Source organism: Manihot esculenta, chromosome 14 (assembly GCF_001659605.2).
Source record: "Manihot esculenta cultivar AM560-2 chromosome 14, M.esculenta_v8, whole genome shotgun sequence".
In the NCBI taxonomy this organism is placed as follows: Eukaryota; Viridiplantae; Streptophyta; class Magnoliopsida; order Malpighiales; family Euphorbiaceae; genus Manihot; species Manihot esculenta.
This window is the reverse complement of record NC_035174.2, coordinates 14,050,745-14,070,250: the sequence shown is the minus strand read 5'-3', so window position 1 is coordinate 14,070,250 and position 19,506 is coordinate 14,050,745. Positions and strand designations below refer to the sequence as shown.

Below are 19,506 nucleotides of genomic sequence, written 5' to 3'. Positions count from 1 at the left end.
TTTTCTTTCATTTTCTTATATTTTCTTTCATTTTCTCTTCCACTTTCTATCATTTTCCCTTCCTTTTTCTTTCATTATTCATTCATTTACTTTCTTTTCTCTCATATATATACTCTAACCTTTTTTTTTTACATTCTTTTGTATATCTTCATTTTCTCTTTATTTTTCTTCATTTTTTCTTCATCTTTCTCTCATTTTCTTTCTTTTTTCTATTTTTTCTTCCTTTTTTCTCATTTCCTTTAATTTTCCCTTTTTTCTTATTTGCTCTTCATTTTTATCATTATTTTCTTTTATTTTCTTTCTTTTGTTATTTTCTCTTTTATATCTCATTTTTTTCTATTCTCTCACATTTTTTCTTTTTCTAAATTTTCTCATGTAATTTTATAATAATTTTCTCATAAAATTAATAAAATTTAAAATATTAAAGTTAATATTTAATATAAAATACAATGAAAAAATTAATAGTTTACCATAATTAAATTATTATCTAATGTAAAATATAATGAAATAAATTAATTCCATTTAAAAAAATGAAATAAATTAATAATTTAATATAATTTTTAAAATAATTTTTAAAATTAACTATAAATTTAATAACGGAATATAAATTTAAAATATTTTTTTTATTTTTTATTTTATCAAATTAGTAACGGATTTATATCTGTTACTAAATTTAGTAACGGATGCAATTTATTTATATCAGTAAATCTGTTACTATATCAGTAACGGATTGTTAATCGGTTACTATTGCATTAGCAACGAGGTTCATAGTAACGGATGTAAATCCGTTACTAAACTGGTTAGTAACGGATTTTTCATTGATTAGTAACGGAAAAATCCGTTACTAATCCGGAAAAATCTTGTAGTGTGGGACTCTCCCATTCCCTCTTCCGACATACTTACTCCGAGACTGCCATCCCTCCTCTGATCCACATCCATTTGATCCCCCACATCCTCTGACATATCCCCTTGCACTGTTCCCCTCACTGATCTGCTTCTACCCAGATCCAAAGACCTTCTAGGGTCTCTTACTGCTCTTTCTCTGCTAGACATTGCCCTAGGCAATGCAGGAGGACGGGCATCAGTGCCCTCGTCCTAGGGTGGTACTCCAGTCAATCGTGCAGATCAATGAGTTCCTCTCATCCTGTTTTCTGAAAAAACAGTACACATCACAGAACATTAGCATCAAATGGTTCATGTGCAAACACATGAACCCGCATTACATACATCACATATCATAGCATAACATTAATGCACATGCATATAATCATGACATTTCACATCATCATTCAAGACATGACTCTTTATCCTATCCTAGTGGACATGATCTTCCTATTGTGCTTGACCTTCTATAACATCTACGAGCCCGACACTCTAGGTCCGACCATATGAACCTAGGGCTCTGATACCACTCTGTAACGACCCGAAAATCGGACCGCTACCGGCGCTAGGATCCAGATCGGCTTAAGGCCGCCGGGACCCGTAGCAAGCCAAACATTCATCCTGAGAACCTGTTTAATCCCATACATGATCAACAACATACATAAAAATTTTGAACTTTTCTTTTTCATTCATGAACCAAACTCAACCTGTGCATGCATTAACATAGACATTAACATTAACCCCACCTTGGAGTCCTCATCAATGCTCCAATGGGGTGACATAATCATGCATTAAGTTTGGTTAAACATAATCATCCATAAACATTTAAGATCATGTATCTGAAAAGGGATTCACAACATACTATGGTCAAGCACACTTCTAAACCTCAATATCATCATTACATTACTCAACATTACATTACAATATCCATCATGTCCACTAAGAGCTATTACATGACTAAGGCGTTACTCTATCTGATCTCCTGCTCTATCCTGTACCTGCAAACCTGGGGGTTAAGGGAGAGGGGTGAGCTAACAAGCCCAGTGAGTAGAACCATAAAAACATGTTAACAAACATGCTAATATGAAATGCATCATAACTCATACAATTCACATCAAGGGTTGGGTGAACTTGTCACCAAATAGTCCCAGCATCATTTCGTGCTAGGCCATAGCATGGGGTCCTGGTCTTCCTGTCATATCATACATTACTTACCATTGCCCCAGGGCCTCCTCTGGGCACCTGGTCTTCGAGTCCATATCCGTGCCAGGCCGTAGAATGGGGTCCTGGTCTTTCATTTCCGTGCCAGGCCGTAGAATGGGGTCCTAGTCTTTCCTCAGGGACTAATTGGGTCATCCAACATTCACCCACATCAACAACAAAGAATGCGATGCAACATATTCGTGGATTCTAATGCAATCATCCTATTGCATAATCATGATGCATGAAACATGATAAAACATTTAGTTTCTCAATTTAAAAGATTAAGTTCAGTTCCACTCACCTCTGGCTGACTTTGACAAACACCGAAGCAGCTGAACTCACTGCGGGTGTCCTTGGTTCCTCAGGTCCGAACCTACACAGGTGGACATAAATGAGGGACCTAACACACATAAACATAACTCTAAAAACATCCCCCAAAAACCCCCTAAAACACCTTAAAACAATCAAGGAATTCATGCAAAGGAGGGCTGAACAGGGCACTTTCGGCGGCAGGTTCGGCGGCCGAAAGTCCCTTCAGAGCCGAAAGTCATGCACCTTCGGCGGCACTTTCGGCGGCCGAAAGTCCCCTCCAGAGACGAAAGTCCACATTCGGGGGCAGGCTTCGGCAGCCGAAAGGCTTGCCTCACAGGCAGGTTCGGCGGCCGAAAGTCCCTTCGGCTGTCGAACCTGGTTTCTCTCAAATGGCAGAAACTCGGCTCTAACATGCACAAACGCCTCCCAACTCATTCAATCATGCATTTTTCTATTCTACAACATGCATACTCAAGCATACAAGCTCCTAGGGGCTTTAAACCATCAAAAACCCCAACTACAACACATCAAACAACCCACATTGCTCATAAACATACATAAACCCATAAACATAACAGTAATCTAACATGCATTTCTACCCCATAGATCTTCATAAAACTTGTTTAAAACATGCAAGAAAGGTTGGATCTAAGCTTACCTCTTGAAGATCGAGAGGAAAGACAATCCTAGCTTGGAGGTAGGGAGAAATCCACTCTTTGTTCTCCAAGCTTCCAAACTTGCTCTTTTGCTCAAAGATCTTCAAACCAAGTGAAAACTCATAAGAAAAACATGAAGATTGGAAGGAAGAAGCTCAAAATCGATGAGGGACGGCGGAGAGCTCACCTTGGCCGAAAACGAGGAGAAAAGCTCTCCCGTTTGGACATGGGGACCCCTTTATAGGTGGCTGGCCAGACCACTTTCGGGGGCCTAACGTGCCTCCGCATGCATGCCATGTTCGGCGGCCAAACCTAGACTTCCCTCACTTATGCCTTCGGGGGCCTAAAGCACTCCCGAAACGCATGCACGTTCGACGGCCAAACTTGGGATTCGGCGGCCGAACCTGGGTCTTCCTCCAAGGCTATTTTCATTCAAAACTTAACTTCCTTTTTACTTAAAATCATAAAATACATCAAAACATTTTATAAAAACATGATCTTGCCCTTCTAGAGGTTTCCAACATCCAAAATTCCACCGGACGGTAGGAATTCCGATACCGGAGTCTAGCCGGGTATTACATGCTGGGAATGGGGATTCATACTATTTGTGAACCTCTTTAGATCTCTTTTTAGGATCCTTAGGTCAAATAACAGGTTTTGGAACTTCAGTGGCCACATGGACTTGTCTATTTTCTCAAGCCATAAGGATTCTATTCATCACTTGGTCAAAAGTTTTGTTGTCATTCGTTTGAGGGGAGAACGAAGTTAGGGCTTTGACACAGCTTGGGAGGATATTGACTCTGAGTCTAATATTTTTCCCTACTTGTCTGAGTGGGAGTAATTGTATTTCGCTCGTTTGACTTCTTTCTCTTATAAGAATGACATTTTTAAATGTCTGCAACTTTCTCTAGGGGGCGATTGTTATGTCGCTGGTATATATTAACTGATTTCATTCATCTCTTACTTTCTTTTTCCTTGACTAAAATTTTCATCTTTATAATTCGCAGCTTCTAACGTTCCAATGGGTAAGGCCATAATGCCACAAAATTTCACAGTCTAGGGATTTTGTCAAGCATGCTGCTGAATAATTTACTGCTCAGAAGACTATAGAGATCATCCATGATGCCCTTGGCCTTGATTCTCAACAAGAGGGGAGTGCATGGCCCTTGACAATCATGAGGCCTCCCTCAAATACAGTCGCCGAGGAGGGAAGTATGGAGATTCAGGCTCATGACCTTACTAGCAATTTTTCGAGATTTAAGCTCGTGGGCTTACTGGCGATATCGGCCTTGTTATCCTTCCTCTTGCTTTTATAATTTTATATGCAAAATAAGAACTTGCACAACACATATGCAACGAGAATGTTCATTGTGATATTTATCAACAAATAATGTGTTGCACAAGGCGAATGACTTCATATTTCAAATGAATATTAATTTCAACTAATGACATTGACTCATACAATTCAAAGAGTCTAATAAATAACATTTTGCATGTATGAATTTCTTCAAAATTTTTCAATCCATAGTGTAATTTGTTTAAATACATAAATTATTTTTCTCAGGAGTGTTCATGCTAGTTTCTACTAATAATAAAATTTTTCCACTAGGTCTAAATACAATAATGTTCATATTTGTGTAGACATGAAAGATTTCATCTAGAATTTAACTTACGTAACTAACCATGATAACAAAATGCCTCGATCTACAGAAGTAACAGTAGTTAAACTGCATATGTCACTTTTCTCCCACAATTGATTGATTGTTTCTGCGTTGTATCCCTTCTCACACCCATGCCTTCTCCTGTCGGGCTTTTACTATATGGCTTCTAAATTTAGCTCATGATTTTCTGGTCTTTTCTCTATCTCTTTTCCTTTCATTTTCTTATGTTGCTATTATTAGCTTTTCTTAGTTTACATGCGAATCTCAATGGATTTTGTTTGAAAACTCTAGTGATAGAATAGTCTACTTCATTTTCACAAATGACACTATTGATGAAATGAGATTCGGCGAGAAAACCAGATGTTGACACCTGGAATGTGATTTGATTAATTGAGCAGATCTATGAACTGTGATTGATTTGATGAAAAGTGAATGCTTTAGAGATTTCATATGGGTCCCTCTATGTTCGATCTTGAGGAAGGGGCATGCAAAATATGTGAAAATGGTCAGAGGTCTATCGGAGATGCTCTGATGTAGATCCTTTGACATTCAAGTCAGATCCAAGACCTTTTCGTGATACATTATTAGAAAGAGGTGTGAAGAAAAAATGAAACAGAGAAGAAAAGGAAAAAAGAAAACTCCCGAGAGAAGAGAAGGGATGTATCCTCGAGTATATCTGAGTGTGAGCCATCCCCTTTTTGGGTTGTATCTATGGTTCATATATCCCTGATCATTCTAACATCCCTTGTGTCATGTCTTATCGGACTGAACTGAGGTGTCCTCTTGTAGGTATGTCAAGCGACTTATTAATGATGGGCGGTTGACTAATAAATACGGAGCCAGCTAGTCCATAATCTGTCTATTGTGCATGTCACGTCGGCCCACTTTACCGCACACGCATATATGACCTCGGTAGCGTATTGGGGAGACGGTTGATGTATAGGAGGTCGACATCCTACCCTAGTCTTATCAGATCGTAGACTGCTCAATTTGTATTAGGAGATTCTCCTAATTACTCATGATTGATCGAAAAGCCTATTCATCTTCTCCGAGTTTTAGTAGAGTTAGGGGTGTTGCTCTAATTTTTATATTTTATAAGTTGAGTCTTTTACTGCTCGATCGAACCAATCAATTAAATTCATGGAACCCTTATAAATTTCATGTATACGTGTTGCGATTTTAACAAGTTCTATTAGTTATGTATTATCAATTATAATTTTTTGTTGTAGGATGACAAGATTTTTTGGGTGAAAACTTCCAACAAGCTATCCCTTCACATGTTCTCTCTCTTTTTTTTTTTCCTTTTTTGTAAATTAGCAAGTGGACAAATGAGTGAGTTGCATACAAACAAGCATTCATTTCATAAGATAGAGTATACAATTTTATATATTCTCTTTAAATTGAGTATTTATTTTTATTCTTTTCTGTTAGAATTGAATATATTACGTGCATTTACTATTCATACAACGATATTGATACTTTTAAAAGGAATTCTATTTGTCTGCAGCTCTGATTTGATATAAATAAATATATAAAGTGTAACTTTTTCCCGTATCCAGTTGATACATATTTCCTCCACTGAAAGATATTCACCACAAGAGATGTTAAAATTACCTGCAAAAATTTTTACAAAATATTAAAATTAGCTGTAAATATTTTATTTTTAAAAATATAAAATTTACTATTATAAATTTATAACAGTAGTATAGAATTATTTATATAAAATTATGATTATATATATTTTATAATAAAATTATGGCTACTGCTAAAAAAATAATTATTAGTAATATTAAATATTACTGTTAAACATAATATTTTTTAATATCTATAATTTTTATTAATAATATATTTTTTTATATCACTAGTGCTAATTTTATTGAATGTTTATTTTTATTGCAACTAAATTAATGTTCCTGTAAAAATAATTAATAAAATTAGTATTTATTGTAGGGACTTAGTTTGACAAATTAATGAAATACATACTTGTAGATGAATTGGTAAGGGATTCAAGATATAAATTTGTGAAAAAGACTACTCTACTTTAAAAGTTCATATGATTGAATTCCAAATTGAACAAGTTGAATTTATTTATTTAATATTTATATATTATAAATTAATAAAAAGAATTTAATTAAATAAAATTTAAAATTAAATATTTAATTAAAATTGTAATAAAATAATACAATTATTAAATTTATAAAAAAAATAATAAATTGATTACTAATTTAATAATTTTTTAAATATTTAAAGTAAAAAATAAAAATGTAAATTAAAAAATAAATTTGAATAAAAAAGGAAGAAGTAATAATCTGGTTCAGTAGTGATTAGCTTTAAGAAAAAATTATTATAAAGTCCTTTGATTTTTAAAAAATTTATTAAATGATCCTTATAATTCATAGAAATAATTAAAATATTTCTCGATATTTGTCTTGCAGCCATTCCTCTCCTCTTCTCTTTTCTCCCTGTGGATGCTGTGGAGGGACATTGGAGACGAGATTGAAGCACATGGCAAAGTAAGGGCTAAAATCAAATGAACTCTTTGTTGAGATTGTAAAAATCTCAGTAGCGGGCAACCAAGAAGAGATAAAATCCAGGGAGAATAATGCAGGCGAAAGAGTTGGAAACTGCAGAAGAAAGAAAATCATGAAGAAAATGTAGAGATGGAGAGTGAAAAGAAGAGCTCAAACATTTTCTCCTTATGGGAAGGTTGTTGCCCATAGGCCCAACCAAGCTAGCAAAGATTGCTCCCCAGCCACATTTGATATCTTAGCTCTACCCCATTTCAATTTCTACAATGAAAGAGTCCATCAACCGAAAGAAAGGCCAAATCATGAAACCCAGATTTACATATACCTCCAAAAAGAAACGTTGAGGTCAAGTCAGGTGCTTCTCTTTCTACACTTTCTCACCCACATGTCCCAAAATGGGTCCTACGCACACTAACAAGGGGCTGAGTGAGTCGTGAGAGTGAAAATGGGAGAGCGAAATCATCAGAGTGAAGTCGAGGGAGTTTCCCAAAAATAAAAGAAAAAAGATTTGAGGAAGCGCAATGGAATTTAGGTTTAGGAATTTTATAGTGGGGTTAGTTTAATTTTAAACAAGGTTAATTTCGTCTTTTTCCTACGGACAAACGGGAATTTGTTATTCTTTAATAGTTATGTTTTCTGATAACAAGAGAGATTTTAATTACTTCTAAAATTTATGGAGACTATTTAATAAATTTTTTTAAAATTTAAGGACTTTATAATAATTAGATAGAGGCGATTTTAACTTGTGTCCAGCTAAAAAACACCATCAAATAGTAAATAAGTTCCATTTTAACACCAAAAAATAATAGTTGAATTTTTTTTTTTTTGTTCTACTTTTAAAATTTGAAGGGTTAAAATGCTTTTAGGGGCTTATCTCATCAATTTTTTATATTTTAAGGACTTATTCAATTTATCTTAATAATTTAAAGGGATTGTGTGACTAGTTGTCAATACTATAAGAGCCAAAATGGGCAATTTGCCTAAATAAAGAGGACGTTGAAAAGTTGAGAACTGAAAGAAATTAAATAGATTGAAACTATATCTTGATTATTTTCATGTTTAGGTTTAAAACTAATACAATTTAATTTGATTAGAAAAATTTTCAAATATTTTATTTAAGATTTTTTTTATATATAACTAAAAGGGTATTTTTTGAAAAATAAAAAATAAAAATAAAACAGTATTACTTCAACCCATCAGTGATTTCAAACATCAGAACATTAATGAATCTTAATTTCCAAATTAATTTAAAAAATTCATACTATCATTTAAATTTAATTTTTTTTCTAATAAAATTAAATAAATTCTAGCGTAAAAATCATAATGGGATTACCCAAAAAAAAAAGAGAGAATCTCCTCTAGTTCCTTATAGAGAATGATATTAGCCAAATTTCTCCAGAACAGAGAATTGAACCATTCATATCACCTGTAAACCAATTCCATTATTCACAAAGAACGTGCCTTATGACTGCTGGAATCATTCTCATTACAGTTACAGTTCAATAAGAAAATTACAGATGAAATTTGTTATTATGCTACTCATGCACCACATTATTGCCATCAGTCAATTTTCCTTGCTCAACTATTTTATACTTCTTGACCCGAGAAAATAAACGTGTAAAAATGGCACCAATGATCATCAGTACTTGTTACTTGCATCTACAAAATTGAGTAACATGGATTTTTAAGAGGGCTTACGAAACATGCCCAGCAGATGCCTATCTTTATCATTCAACGCAAGGGAGCTGCTCGGACCTAACCCCCCCCCCCCCCCCTGAAAAGCACAACCCTTGTTATTGTATTCAGATCCTACATATTTGCTCGTCTCATTACATTACACGCTGTTAATGTACATGATGTCCTCCTTTGATATATGCATCTTTCCTTTGTCTCGTCTAGAATTAGTTTGCATCCTGTCTGGTTGCCCGCGCTGATAAAAACATGAACCGACTTCGTCAACTTGCTAGCCAGGAACCCATAAGAAAGCATTGGCATGATGTGTAGTAACACACTTCTTGCTGGCAAAGATATAAAATGACAGAGTACAATTCTATTGAATTGAGGAGGCATGATAATGCTTTACCTTCTTCAACACAAACGCCAAATATAAATATGCTACTTCCCATTCATCTGGCGATAATGTGCCTGGATATCCAATGGCAGAACAAGAACAAAAAATTTTTATCAAAGTAATTAATTAAAAAGGTATGAGAATCAAAATTTCAACATACAAATATAAAACCAAAAAAATAAAGAAAAGAAGAAACAGATGCCTAGTGCAAGAAGCTTACTCTGGTCTTGGTTACCATCACCCAAAGCACCAAGCCTTCGCATCAAGTCAATGTATTCTGGTTTTTTCAAATACTCGTGAACAAATTCATGTGCATTCTTCACAAAAACCAGCTCCAAATCATACTGTCAAAATTGAAAGAAAATTCAGTTCTACAGACAAAGTTTGCCAACTAATGAAAAAAAAAAAAATTCAAAGTTGAAGCATCAACAAATCACATAAGTTGCATGAATGCTATGAACAATAAAAAAGGGTTAAGATCACAGACACCACTGGACGCACCATAAAATAACATTATACCTCTTCTGCCAATGATTTGAAGATATTAAAAGGGACAATCCATTCAGGACAGTCAACGGCATCCTGCAATTTCAAAAAAACTAGAATTATTTAGCAATTTATCACGTTAAAAAAAGGAACATCTAGAATCGGAAAAACAAGTCAAATAAAGAGGAAGTACATAGCATTACCTCCAGATGGAACTTGTATTTTATACCATAGGGGCTAGAAGATTTAAATTTCTGATCAACAGAACAAACCACTTGTCAGAATAGAGACTACTTACAGGAATATAATCTTAAGAAGGGAGAAGAATTCACCTTTTCAGAGTAATCTTCATCAAAACGTATCCAGTAGACACTATTACCAAAGACAAGTTCTTCAGCTGTACATGAAAATGCATCTTCCATCACCCTTAAATTCTCATCAGCACAAAGCAAAAAAAGTAAATGTAACAAAAACCGAATAGTAGGGGTATGCAGTTTTCAGTTATAAACTAAAAAACGAACCAAACCAATCAGTTAGGTTATTTGGCCTATTGGTTCGATTCGGTCATTGATTTTAGAATAATTCGATTTTCAGTTCAGTTAAACAATGGTAAAAACCGAACCAAACTGCCTATTTATATAACATGGTTAAACCCCAACCTAACTTCTATCTATCTGCCGCCTCCCACCCCAAGCCTCTCTCTTCTCCCTCAACTCCTCTCACCTGACAGAATTAACCTCCAACCTTTCTTCTTCTCTTTTGTCAACTTCTTCTTCTTCTCCTTGTGAAAAAAATAAACCATCCCATTGATCCTTGCCACAAAGAAGACCAATCCTCCTCCCGATCCACAGCTCCTCGGGATGAAAGAGACAAAGGCTCTTCTTCTTCGTCTCCTTGTGACAAAGATAAACCACTCCACTGATCCTTGCCACAAAGAAGACCAATCCTCCTCCCGATCCACAGCTCCTCGTGATGAAAGAGACAATGGCTCCATTGCTTCTCTCAACGAAGAGGACCACTGCTCCTTGCAATGAAGGTCGACCTCTGCCCATCACAAGTCGCAACAAAGAAGAACCACTGTTCTTTGCCAGCTTTTGGGTATTTTGATCGCACATTTGTAGTTCCATGTCACTAGCTTCTGACGCAAATCAATCCTCATCTCAACAATGATGCAGAGTCGAGGGCTTTGGATTTGTGGATGCTACATATGGTGCTGAAATCTTGGCTACTTAAATTTTGATACTGAAATTGTGGGTTCTGGTATTGTGAAACTTCTTTTTGAAATATCGGTACTGAAATGCTTAGTTTTTTAAGTGCAGAAATTGTAGGTTTTGATTGTGATTATGGATACTAAAATTGTGGGTTTGATTCTGAAACTTCTTTTGATTGAAAATTCTAGGTTTTTGTACATGTAATTTGTTGCTGATGTGAATATGTTAGTGCTGAATGTTGAGTTTCATGTTTGCTGCTGCTGAGTTGAAAGTGTTTGGAAAATCACATTATCGTTCAGCTTGCTATGAAGAAAGTCTCTAAATCGATTGATTAAACCAAACTGACTTTTTCGGTTCAGTTTAATTCAGTTTTACTATATATTTTGGTTTGGTTCCAGTTTATAATATTATTCTTTTCGGTTTTTCAGTTTTTCAAATTCAATTTGGTTCGGAACTAAACCTACCAATTGCTCAGCCCTACCGAACAGATTCAATAGTTCAGGAGCATTTGATTTTCTTTATTATAATTTAGCTTCTACAATATGAACCTCATTCACAATCCAGTCTTCATTTTTTTTCCCTTTGCATCTAGTCATTTTAACTTCACTTTTTACACAATTTTTGGAATCAACAAAATATCAAATACATTGATCACAAATGTCATCTAAACAAATTATCCTGTTAACTAATTGAGATCAAAGGAAAAACAAGGATAACAAAATAACCAATGAAGTGTCACCAAAACAAATAAAGAACCCAGACAAGTTATGAACAAGGAAGATCCAAATCTGCAATTCTTTGATGTATAAGAATAAAGGATATATCTCACAGAATTAGTGGTGTATTAACAAGCACTGCACTAATTAAAGTTTGCTTTAATTATTTGTTTAGAGAATATTACAATCTGATTTTAGTGAAGCATTCTTACAATGCTCTCAAAAATATATATTCATACAATTGATCAATATAGAATGTTTAAAAAATATAGAGCCAATTAAGAAAAATATATCATACATACAGGGTACAGCCATTTCCACAACCAGAATTATAATGATTTAACCAAAACACTCTCATTCAATTATTTGTCCTGTTTCTATAACTATGAACATTTTGTTCCATTCTGTTCTGCTTCCACATGACGTTTTAAGTTTCTTTTGATACAAGTTGTTTTTAAATTCTTTTATTTTTCTCTTATAGAAATATCTATCTCGTAAAAAAAGAGGGAAAAAATACTCTTCAAAGGTTAGAACTTCCACTGCTAGTTTTTATGGTTTACTCTTCAATATCACGAGTAGGTTTGAAAATCATTAACAGAGCAAAAAGTCTGTTAATTGGTTAATCAGCAAACTCATGAATTGAGGTCATAATTTAAAATTATTCAGCAATCAGCAAAAAATCTGTCAATTGTTTAAAATCTGAAAATCCTGATTAAGCAAATTTGCAAGTCAAGCAAAAGGGAGGAAAAGGTCTGTGACTGTGCTTCAGGACTGGCAGAGAGAAACACTAGCACAATGGGGGATAATTGACACATAGGGGGACAGGAGGGAAATTTTGTATAATTGCTACCACAATATTTGTGAGCTTGTAGCATTAGCCATTTAGGTTGTGGAAATTGTCCTTCATAAAATGTAAAAACCCATTCCAGAGACATTTATGCTTGCAAACTCACATTAACGCAAATCAATTTGAAGTTAAAGGAGATTTATGCTTTTCAAATTTCAACCTATTGGATGTTTCAATAAATCAAAATTCAGGTGGCTACAGAAAGTAAGCAAGGATTCCTAGTTGTCCAGTTTTTGATTTTAAGTCAGCACATTAAAGTAAGCTTAATAAGTGCGTAGTGTATGGGAATTCAGTATAGAGCACATTTTTCTTAGTTGAGACCTTAATATTGCATTTTTTCCTTTTCCATGATATTCTTTACGTTGACAGAAACAAAACTAAAAGGTGCTAACAACAAGAGAATAGCCACCATTCATTATAATACTCCATGTTGATCATTCAAAATATTTATTCAGACACACAAACAACAAATCTAAGCAGCAGAAGACAAACCTTCTCTAAGTTTTTTGATAATAACATTTGCATCTGGCATTGTTCCAATGAAGGTGCCCCCTGGACGAAGTAAGGCTGATACATTGGCCAAGGCTCTTCGAGCACGTGCTTCAGTAGACCAGGAATAATGCAGAGCAAACTGCAAAATATAGTGTTGATGCTTCAGAATTCAGCACACATGCATGTCATGCATTATGGGAAGGTGAATATACTAATGCAGTTTAGGAATTTCATTATTATATAGGGAATCTACAGTTGTATTGTTTAGTAAGTTATTATTGGGTACTAATATTTCCTAGTTCATTTTATTTAAAATTCCTAATTACACTTGAAATAGGGTTTCCTAATCCTGAATTGATTAGAATTTTAAGCATATAGCTAGTCCTCTATTATTCAGTAGTTTTAGACTTGATATGCTAATTATTTAATGATAATAAATTTGAGAATTAGTTCTGTTTTCCCTTAAGAATTAGTTCCTTCACTTCCCTTTGTTCCTTTCTGGTGCTACACCAGCACATGTGCATGATCTCACAAAATTCAAGAAATTTGCAAACATTTACTAAAGATTTTTATATGGTAAGTTAAAGCAGAGTTACATCATCAAAACCAATATCAGTCCCATTCAGAGACTAGGGGGGGAAAGGGAAAAGGAAAAACAATGACAATAACAAAAATAAAGCAATGGCCAATGGGGTATTACATAAGGAGTGCATAATTTGAACGCTAAGTTTGTCTCACAAGCTCCTTGATTTTTCTATGTTGCTCTTTTAGATGAAAATATGTATAAAAGGAAATAAAGAAATTAACAATCACGGACAACTTTAGAAAGAAAATAAAAACTGAAATATGCTATAACGTTCAAAGATTCACCTGACAGCTGCAGATATCAAAAGGTGCATCATCTGCCAATACTTTGTCCAAGCGAACCTGAATTGACAAAACATATATCTCAGGTTGCATCAACAAGTTACTTACACCATTAAATCAAAAGGATGCGATTGGGTTAGTTTTGAGAAGGTGCATACAAGTATACAACCGAATTGAGAAATCCATAGACAATAATGTAACAAATGCAATTAAGATTAAGACTATGGCTGTTCATGTGACGCTTCTTTTCCAGTATGCAAGCTGTCACAACAGAAATTACCTCATAACAATCCCCACATATGAGGCGGGCAGGAAAAGAGAACTTTTTTCGACGCTGGTGATGATCAGCATCGCCATTGTAACGTGTGCGGCAATCTTCTATCTGTAATAGATATGAAACACAAATGGTTCAAAAATTAAACAACATGGATAGAAAGATTTAAGCACTAAAAGCTTTAATAGTTAAGTAGTTAACAGCATAAATATTGTGGAAAACAACATGTGATAACAATCAAAGACTCCACAACTAAACAATAAAGATTTAAGAACTAAACCAAAGTATTATAGTATTGAAAAAACACAAATAGAGTTAAGAGCTCAAAACTTCAGCATCTAGAAAATACAAATGTAATCAGAAGTTGTTTAAAAAGAAAAGGAAGCACAAACTACAAGGATTTTTGTCTGTTCATATTTGGGGAGAGCATACAACAGTTTAAACTATAACAATCTGAACCATTCATTTTCAGTTTTTCATTTTGGTTACTACATAATTCAGTTTGGTTCGGTTTAGAATATTAAGAAAGTTTGCTTTTCAGTTCGGCTCAGTTTTTTAACTGAAAAATCAATTAAAAAAACAGGAACAACCAAAAAATTAAGCACCCTTTCCATTATAGACTGATTGCGCAAGCCCTAGCCCAAGATTCTTCAAGAAACCTTACCTCCTAACCCTAGCCTTCACACGCAGTCACATTCACATCTTTTCTCCTCTGCCTCTTCACCCTCACTAATGCCCTCAATCCTTCATTATTTAATATATTCAAAAACAGACGCAGACTCGCAGAGCCAATCCCAGTGAGAGACCCATCAACAGCAATCAATTGTCTGCCTACCTCAGCCGTCTCCATACATCAGCTTCACTCACAGAATCAATGGCCTCCATACCTCGGTTAGGACTCCAAGATTGGCTCCTTATTGCTGGTGGTCTTCATCACACATCCATCAACAGCCACCATTCTGATTACATGCCTCGATCTATCATTTTGAGTTTTTGTTGGCCTTCATTTTTATTGTTTGCTTGAAAGATAGATGTGTCTAGGTCAGTGCTTTTGATTTTTGTTGTGACTTTGGACTTAATGTTTTGTTGTCCTTGTTTGAATTAGTTGAATAGATGTTAACTCATGAAATATTGACTGAATGTTGCTATGATGTGGGATTGAAATGTTGTTGTGTATTGATTGGGATTCTAATCAGTATCTCGTTCTACTCAACTTGAGGGCTGCTTGTGGGATTAAAGAGAACAGTGTAAAAGCATTTGCTTGCTGGGCTGTTGAAAACCGAAACAGTTCGGTTTGATTTGGTTCAATTCAGTTCTCATTATAGGATTTCAATATTTCAATTTTTATGATTCGGTTCAAAACCAGATCAACCGATTGCATACCCGTAATTTGCACTTAAAAAAACAATGGTTACAAAATTTACCGATCCTTCAGCAATATCAATGCCAACATAATAGCCAATTTTTGCTTTATCCCACTTGATAAGATCACCACCCTGCAAACAAATATACCATCAGACAGGAATTCTAAAGCAAATATTAAGAAATAACTGAAACTTAGAGTATAACTGACAAGGGACTATACATACCTTGCCGCAAGCAAGATCAAGAACAGCATCCCCTCGACGAGCATAAAGTTGAACTAAGACACTTTTTATCTATTCAATCATAAGATTTATTTGATTGAGTTGTTTAATTATGTAATCAGAAGTGTTTATTAAGCACAAGACTACACAACATACCCAGTTGTTAAGTTTCTTTAAATGAATAATTGGACTCGCTTCTCGTTCTTCCAGAGTCTGATTTGTCCTTGCACTGTAATGGTCAGCTACCTTCTGAACAAAATCCTCGGAAAAATGTGCATCACCTATGTCCACATAATCAAATCCTCAACTTTGAAAAATAAAGACTAGGCATAGCCCAATGTTTATCTAAGAGAATGAAAGAAAAAGACTGAAAAGGTTTTCAGCCTTAAATTCTTTACTTAGACCTGCTAGAAATAACTAAATAATTGAAATTCCTCTCTGCTTACAATAACATCTTCTTTATATAGGATTATAGGACTACGAATTGAATATTCAATTCTTTCAGCTTCAAAGAAACAGGGTAAAGCTACTATAACCTAACCAAGTAACCAACCGACAATCAGCTTTATATAAGTTATATATACATACATACATATGTGTGTGTGTGCATACACGCAAGAAAAAAGCAAAGTTTCCAACTCCAACTGCTTGTAAACCACAAAAGCCATGTCCAAAAGGTAACTAATAGACAAAAGATAAATAAATAAATTTACAAACCAAAAAAAGTGTATATAAGGAAATCCTACAAAGATGAAGATCACCTTCAGGAGTATATTTGACTCTTGACTTAGGTGGGCCATCACCAGCAGAGCTCGATGGGGAATAAGAGTATCCTCGTTTCATGACCAATGATCAAATGTCAAAAATCAAGCACACTTAGTGTTTCACTGTTATTTTATCAATGGCTGTATATATAAATTTAGGGTTCTATCTGAAAGGATTAATCACGTTGGTGGTGTACTGTACTTCTAGCTGGGAATGATTCCAAAAACAGAAAATTAAACATAAGAAGGGTTCTTTTATTAGGTCTGTAGTTTTGGGCTTTTGATCAATGAGGGTATGAGGAACAAAAAGATTTGATTCAGAATTTGTGACTTTATTGGTTGTCTATTACTAATACATTAAAACTAAAGGGTGGGTGCTGCTACAGTTCTTTCTATAACAAAGCCACCTTTTGTTCAATATTACAGCAGATGGTGCAGTGGCCAATGAAGTTATGCAAAGTGCATGTTCCAAGTAATGCTTGCTTAGTAGTTGTGTTGGACAGTGGAAGCATGAAGGCAAACCAATCGCAGAAGACCTTCTGTATTTGTGAAGCAGCTAGCTCCTGTCAGCCAATCATACAGAGGAAAGTTCAATTTCTTCCTCTTCTGAATCACTAAGAATCAAGAGATTGAAAATTTTTAGGAATTGCTAATGGTTTCAAGGGATACACAAAAAAAAATACAACTAAATAAAAAAAAATTTTAAAAAAAACTATATACAAACAATTAATGCAGAAAATCCAAAAGCCAAAAAAATAACCATAAATGATGCATATTCCCCTGTCCAGAGATCAAAAGAACCCAGAAGGGTTTTTTCTTCTGAGTAATTTCACAGAATGGACCAACCGTTTACTAGGTGAGCAGTGACAAGGCAAGAGAGAATTTGTAGCGAACTTACTGGAAAGAATTTCTATAAAACTTATTGGAATTAAAAAACCACCGGAAAAGAAACATATGCAAGTGTGAGTTAGAAAATAAAGTACCAGACACAGGGACCAAAGTCCTATTATTTGGGGTGACAATTCTATATGCCAGGAAGAACCTGAGTAGGATCTCCACAAAGAGTTGTGTGAGACAGCCTGAGAGAGCGAATAATCAAAGGACAGAAGCGTGAAGACATGAGGTCCTAAAATTAGGGGTATACTGGATTTCTAGGAATATAGTTTAATAGTTCCAAAAAAAAAGTGTGAATAAAAAAACAATTACAATTAGGGATGATATCGAGTAGGGTAACTGTGAAATTATGGGTGCTCAAAAACGCAAACCCAACTATAACTGTACTATCCAAACCCATTTATCATCACCTGAATACTATCTGAACCCGATTAAAGCTAAGTGATTTGGCTGAAATTTTAATCACAAAATAGCTTCATGGGTTAAATACCCAAACCCAAACAGAGTTATAAAGATGACCATTTTAAATGTTGAAATAACTAAGCCTAAATAAATATAAAATTTTGACAAAATTAAAACAAATAATCATTAATAAAGAAACAAGCCATCTAAATTCATCAAAATAAATAAATAATACATTTAAATTCATCAATACAATCCAAAAATGTATCAAGATATCCATCTTCATCAACACAAATCATCTAAGTTCATCAACAGAATCCATCCTAATTCATCAACACAATAATAAGTACAGAACATCAAAAAAAAAAAGTTGCAATGGGAAGAATCTCAAATTAAATCAAAGTTATCACAAACTACAACAAAGAGCTGAATGAAATTATCTTCTTACTCCAAGCCATATCACAAACATTTGAAAATGATATTATGGTAACTCAATTGAAAATCATTCCATATAAACAAAAGCAAGAAGCTATTGAATGCACATAGGACCAGATTTAGTATACTGAATATTAAAAAATATATATATATTGAATAGCTATGGTTCAATCACATACAGATTGGGACCTGCGGGAGGTGTGCTGCGCGACTGGACCAGCGGGGCTGCGGAAGGTGTGCTGTCGGCGGCTGGAGGCGAGAACGGAACCAGTTAGGACCTACGGGAGGAGAGTTGTCGCGGCTGGAAGCGTGACTAGACCATCTGCGCGACTGTCGAACGTGCGTCCGGAGGCTGCGCCTCTCGGGGCAGGAGGTTAGCAGCGGCTAAGGGAGGCTGGAGGCGAGGCAGAGTGGGCCGGCTCAGAAACGGGGAATGGAGGGCGGTTGTTCGTCTCAGTGTTTTAGGTTTAGCGCTGTTATGTTTTTGTTTTTTTTTTTTTTCATTTTAATTGAATTGTTTTTTATAGTTTTAGTTTTTTTTTTCGAATATAATTTTTTATTAAAATATAGGAAAAATATAAAAAATATAATATGTTTTCATTTTTCACCAATTTATATCGAAATAGAATATATCGTATATCACATTATTAAATAAAAGCACTATAATTTTTATCTATAGCAACTAATTTTAATATTTATTTTATTTTTATCACTTAATTTTAATTCATTTCAATAAAATTATTTATTTTTATTTTTATTTTAAAAAAAAAATCTTAACAATTTAACAACTACTATATATATCCTTTTTCCATTTATCCATTATCCAATGAGATTTAAAATTTTAATTTAATAAATTTATTTGTAATTTAGTTACTATTTTATATTAATTTTTTTATTTCATTATTATTGTTTTAAACTTTATTAAATTAACTAATGCAAATTAAACTTAAAAAATAATTTTAAGATTTTAATTTTATTTTTTCTAATTATTAAAGACTTATTTTTAATAAAAAAAATTTAACTATTTACAATATGTAATATTTTATAATTTATTAGTAAAAAGAGTTTGATATATCTATATTTAAAATGCTTAATAATTAATATTAAAAATATAACTTTTATTATATAAATTAGTGATAAATTTTTAAAAATAATAATAATATTTAATTAGTATTAAAATAAAAAGTTTTGTTTACGTTATATTTATGCAACTAAATAA

The 19,506-nt window shown here is 33.9% G+C and overlaps 1 protein-coding gene across 5 annotated transcripts; it reads right to left on the bottom strand.

Moving 5' to 3' along the window:
• Positions 1 to 8,650: 8,650 nt before the first annotated feature.
• Positions 8,651 to 18,790, bottom strand: LOC110599719 (mRNA cap guanine-N7 methyltransferase 1). Of its 5 annotated transcripts, none has more exons than XM_021736267.2 (14): positions 18,467 to 18,790; positions 16,554 to 17,170; positions 15,949 to 16,073; positions 15,796 to 15,864; positions 15,631 to 15,702; positions 14,213 to 14,314; positions 13,936 to 13,992; positions 13,066 to 13,204; positions 10,132 to 10,196; positions 10,003 to 10,053; positions 9,833 to 9,895; positions 9,534 to 9,657; positions 9,326 to 9,387; positions 8,651 to 9,172 (listed from the first exon to the last, which is right to left on the bottom strand). In XM_021736267.2, the coding sequence occupies exons 2-14, from the start codon at positions 16,633 to 16,635 to the stop codon at positions 9,077 to 9,079; spliced, it is 1,107 nt and encodes a 368-aa protein (XP_021591959.1). In that variant the 5' UTR covers positions 16,636 to 17,170; positions 18,467 to 18,790; the 3' UTR covers positions 8,651 to 9,076. The 5 variants fall into 5 exon arrangements, with proteins under 5 accessions (XP_021591959.1, XP_021591962.1, XP_021591961.1 ...); XM_021736270.2 differs by having other exon boundaries at positions 16,554 to 17,119; XM_021736269.2 differs by having other exon boundaries at positions 18,477 to 18,790.
• Positions 18,791 to 19,506: the final 716 nt, after the last annotated feature.

Excerpts from the sequence above, each read along its gene's own strand:
- LOC110599719 (XM_021736267.2), bottom strand. The coding sequence starts at position 16,635 with ATGAAACGAGGATACTCTTATTCCCCATCGAGCTCTGCTGGTGATGGC. Across the intron at positions 15,865-15,948 it reads TAAAGAAACTTAACAACTGG|ATAAAAAGTGTCTTAGTTCA; the intron begins GTATGTTGTGTA and ends ATGATTGAATAG. Across the intron at positions 14,315-15,630 it reads TTGATATTGCTGAAGGATCG|ATAGAAGATTGCCGCACACG; the intron begins GTAAATTTTGTA and ends TATCTATTACAG.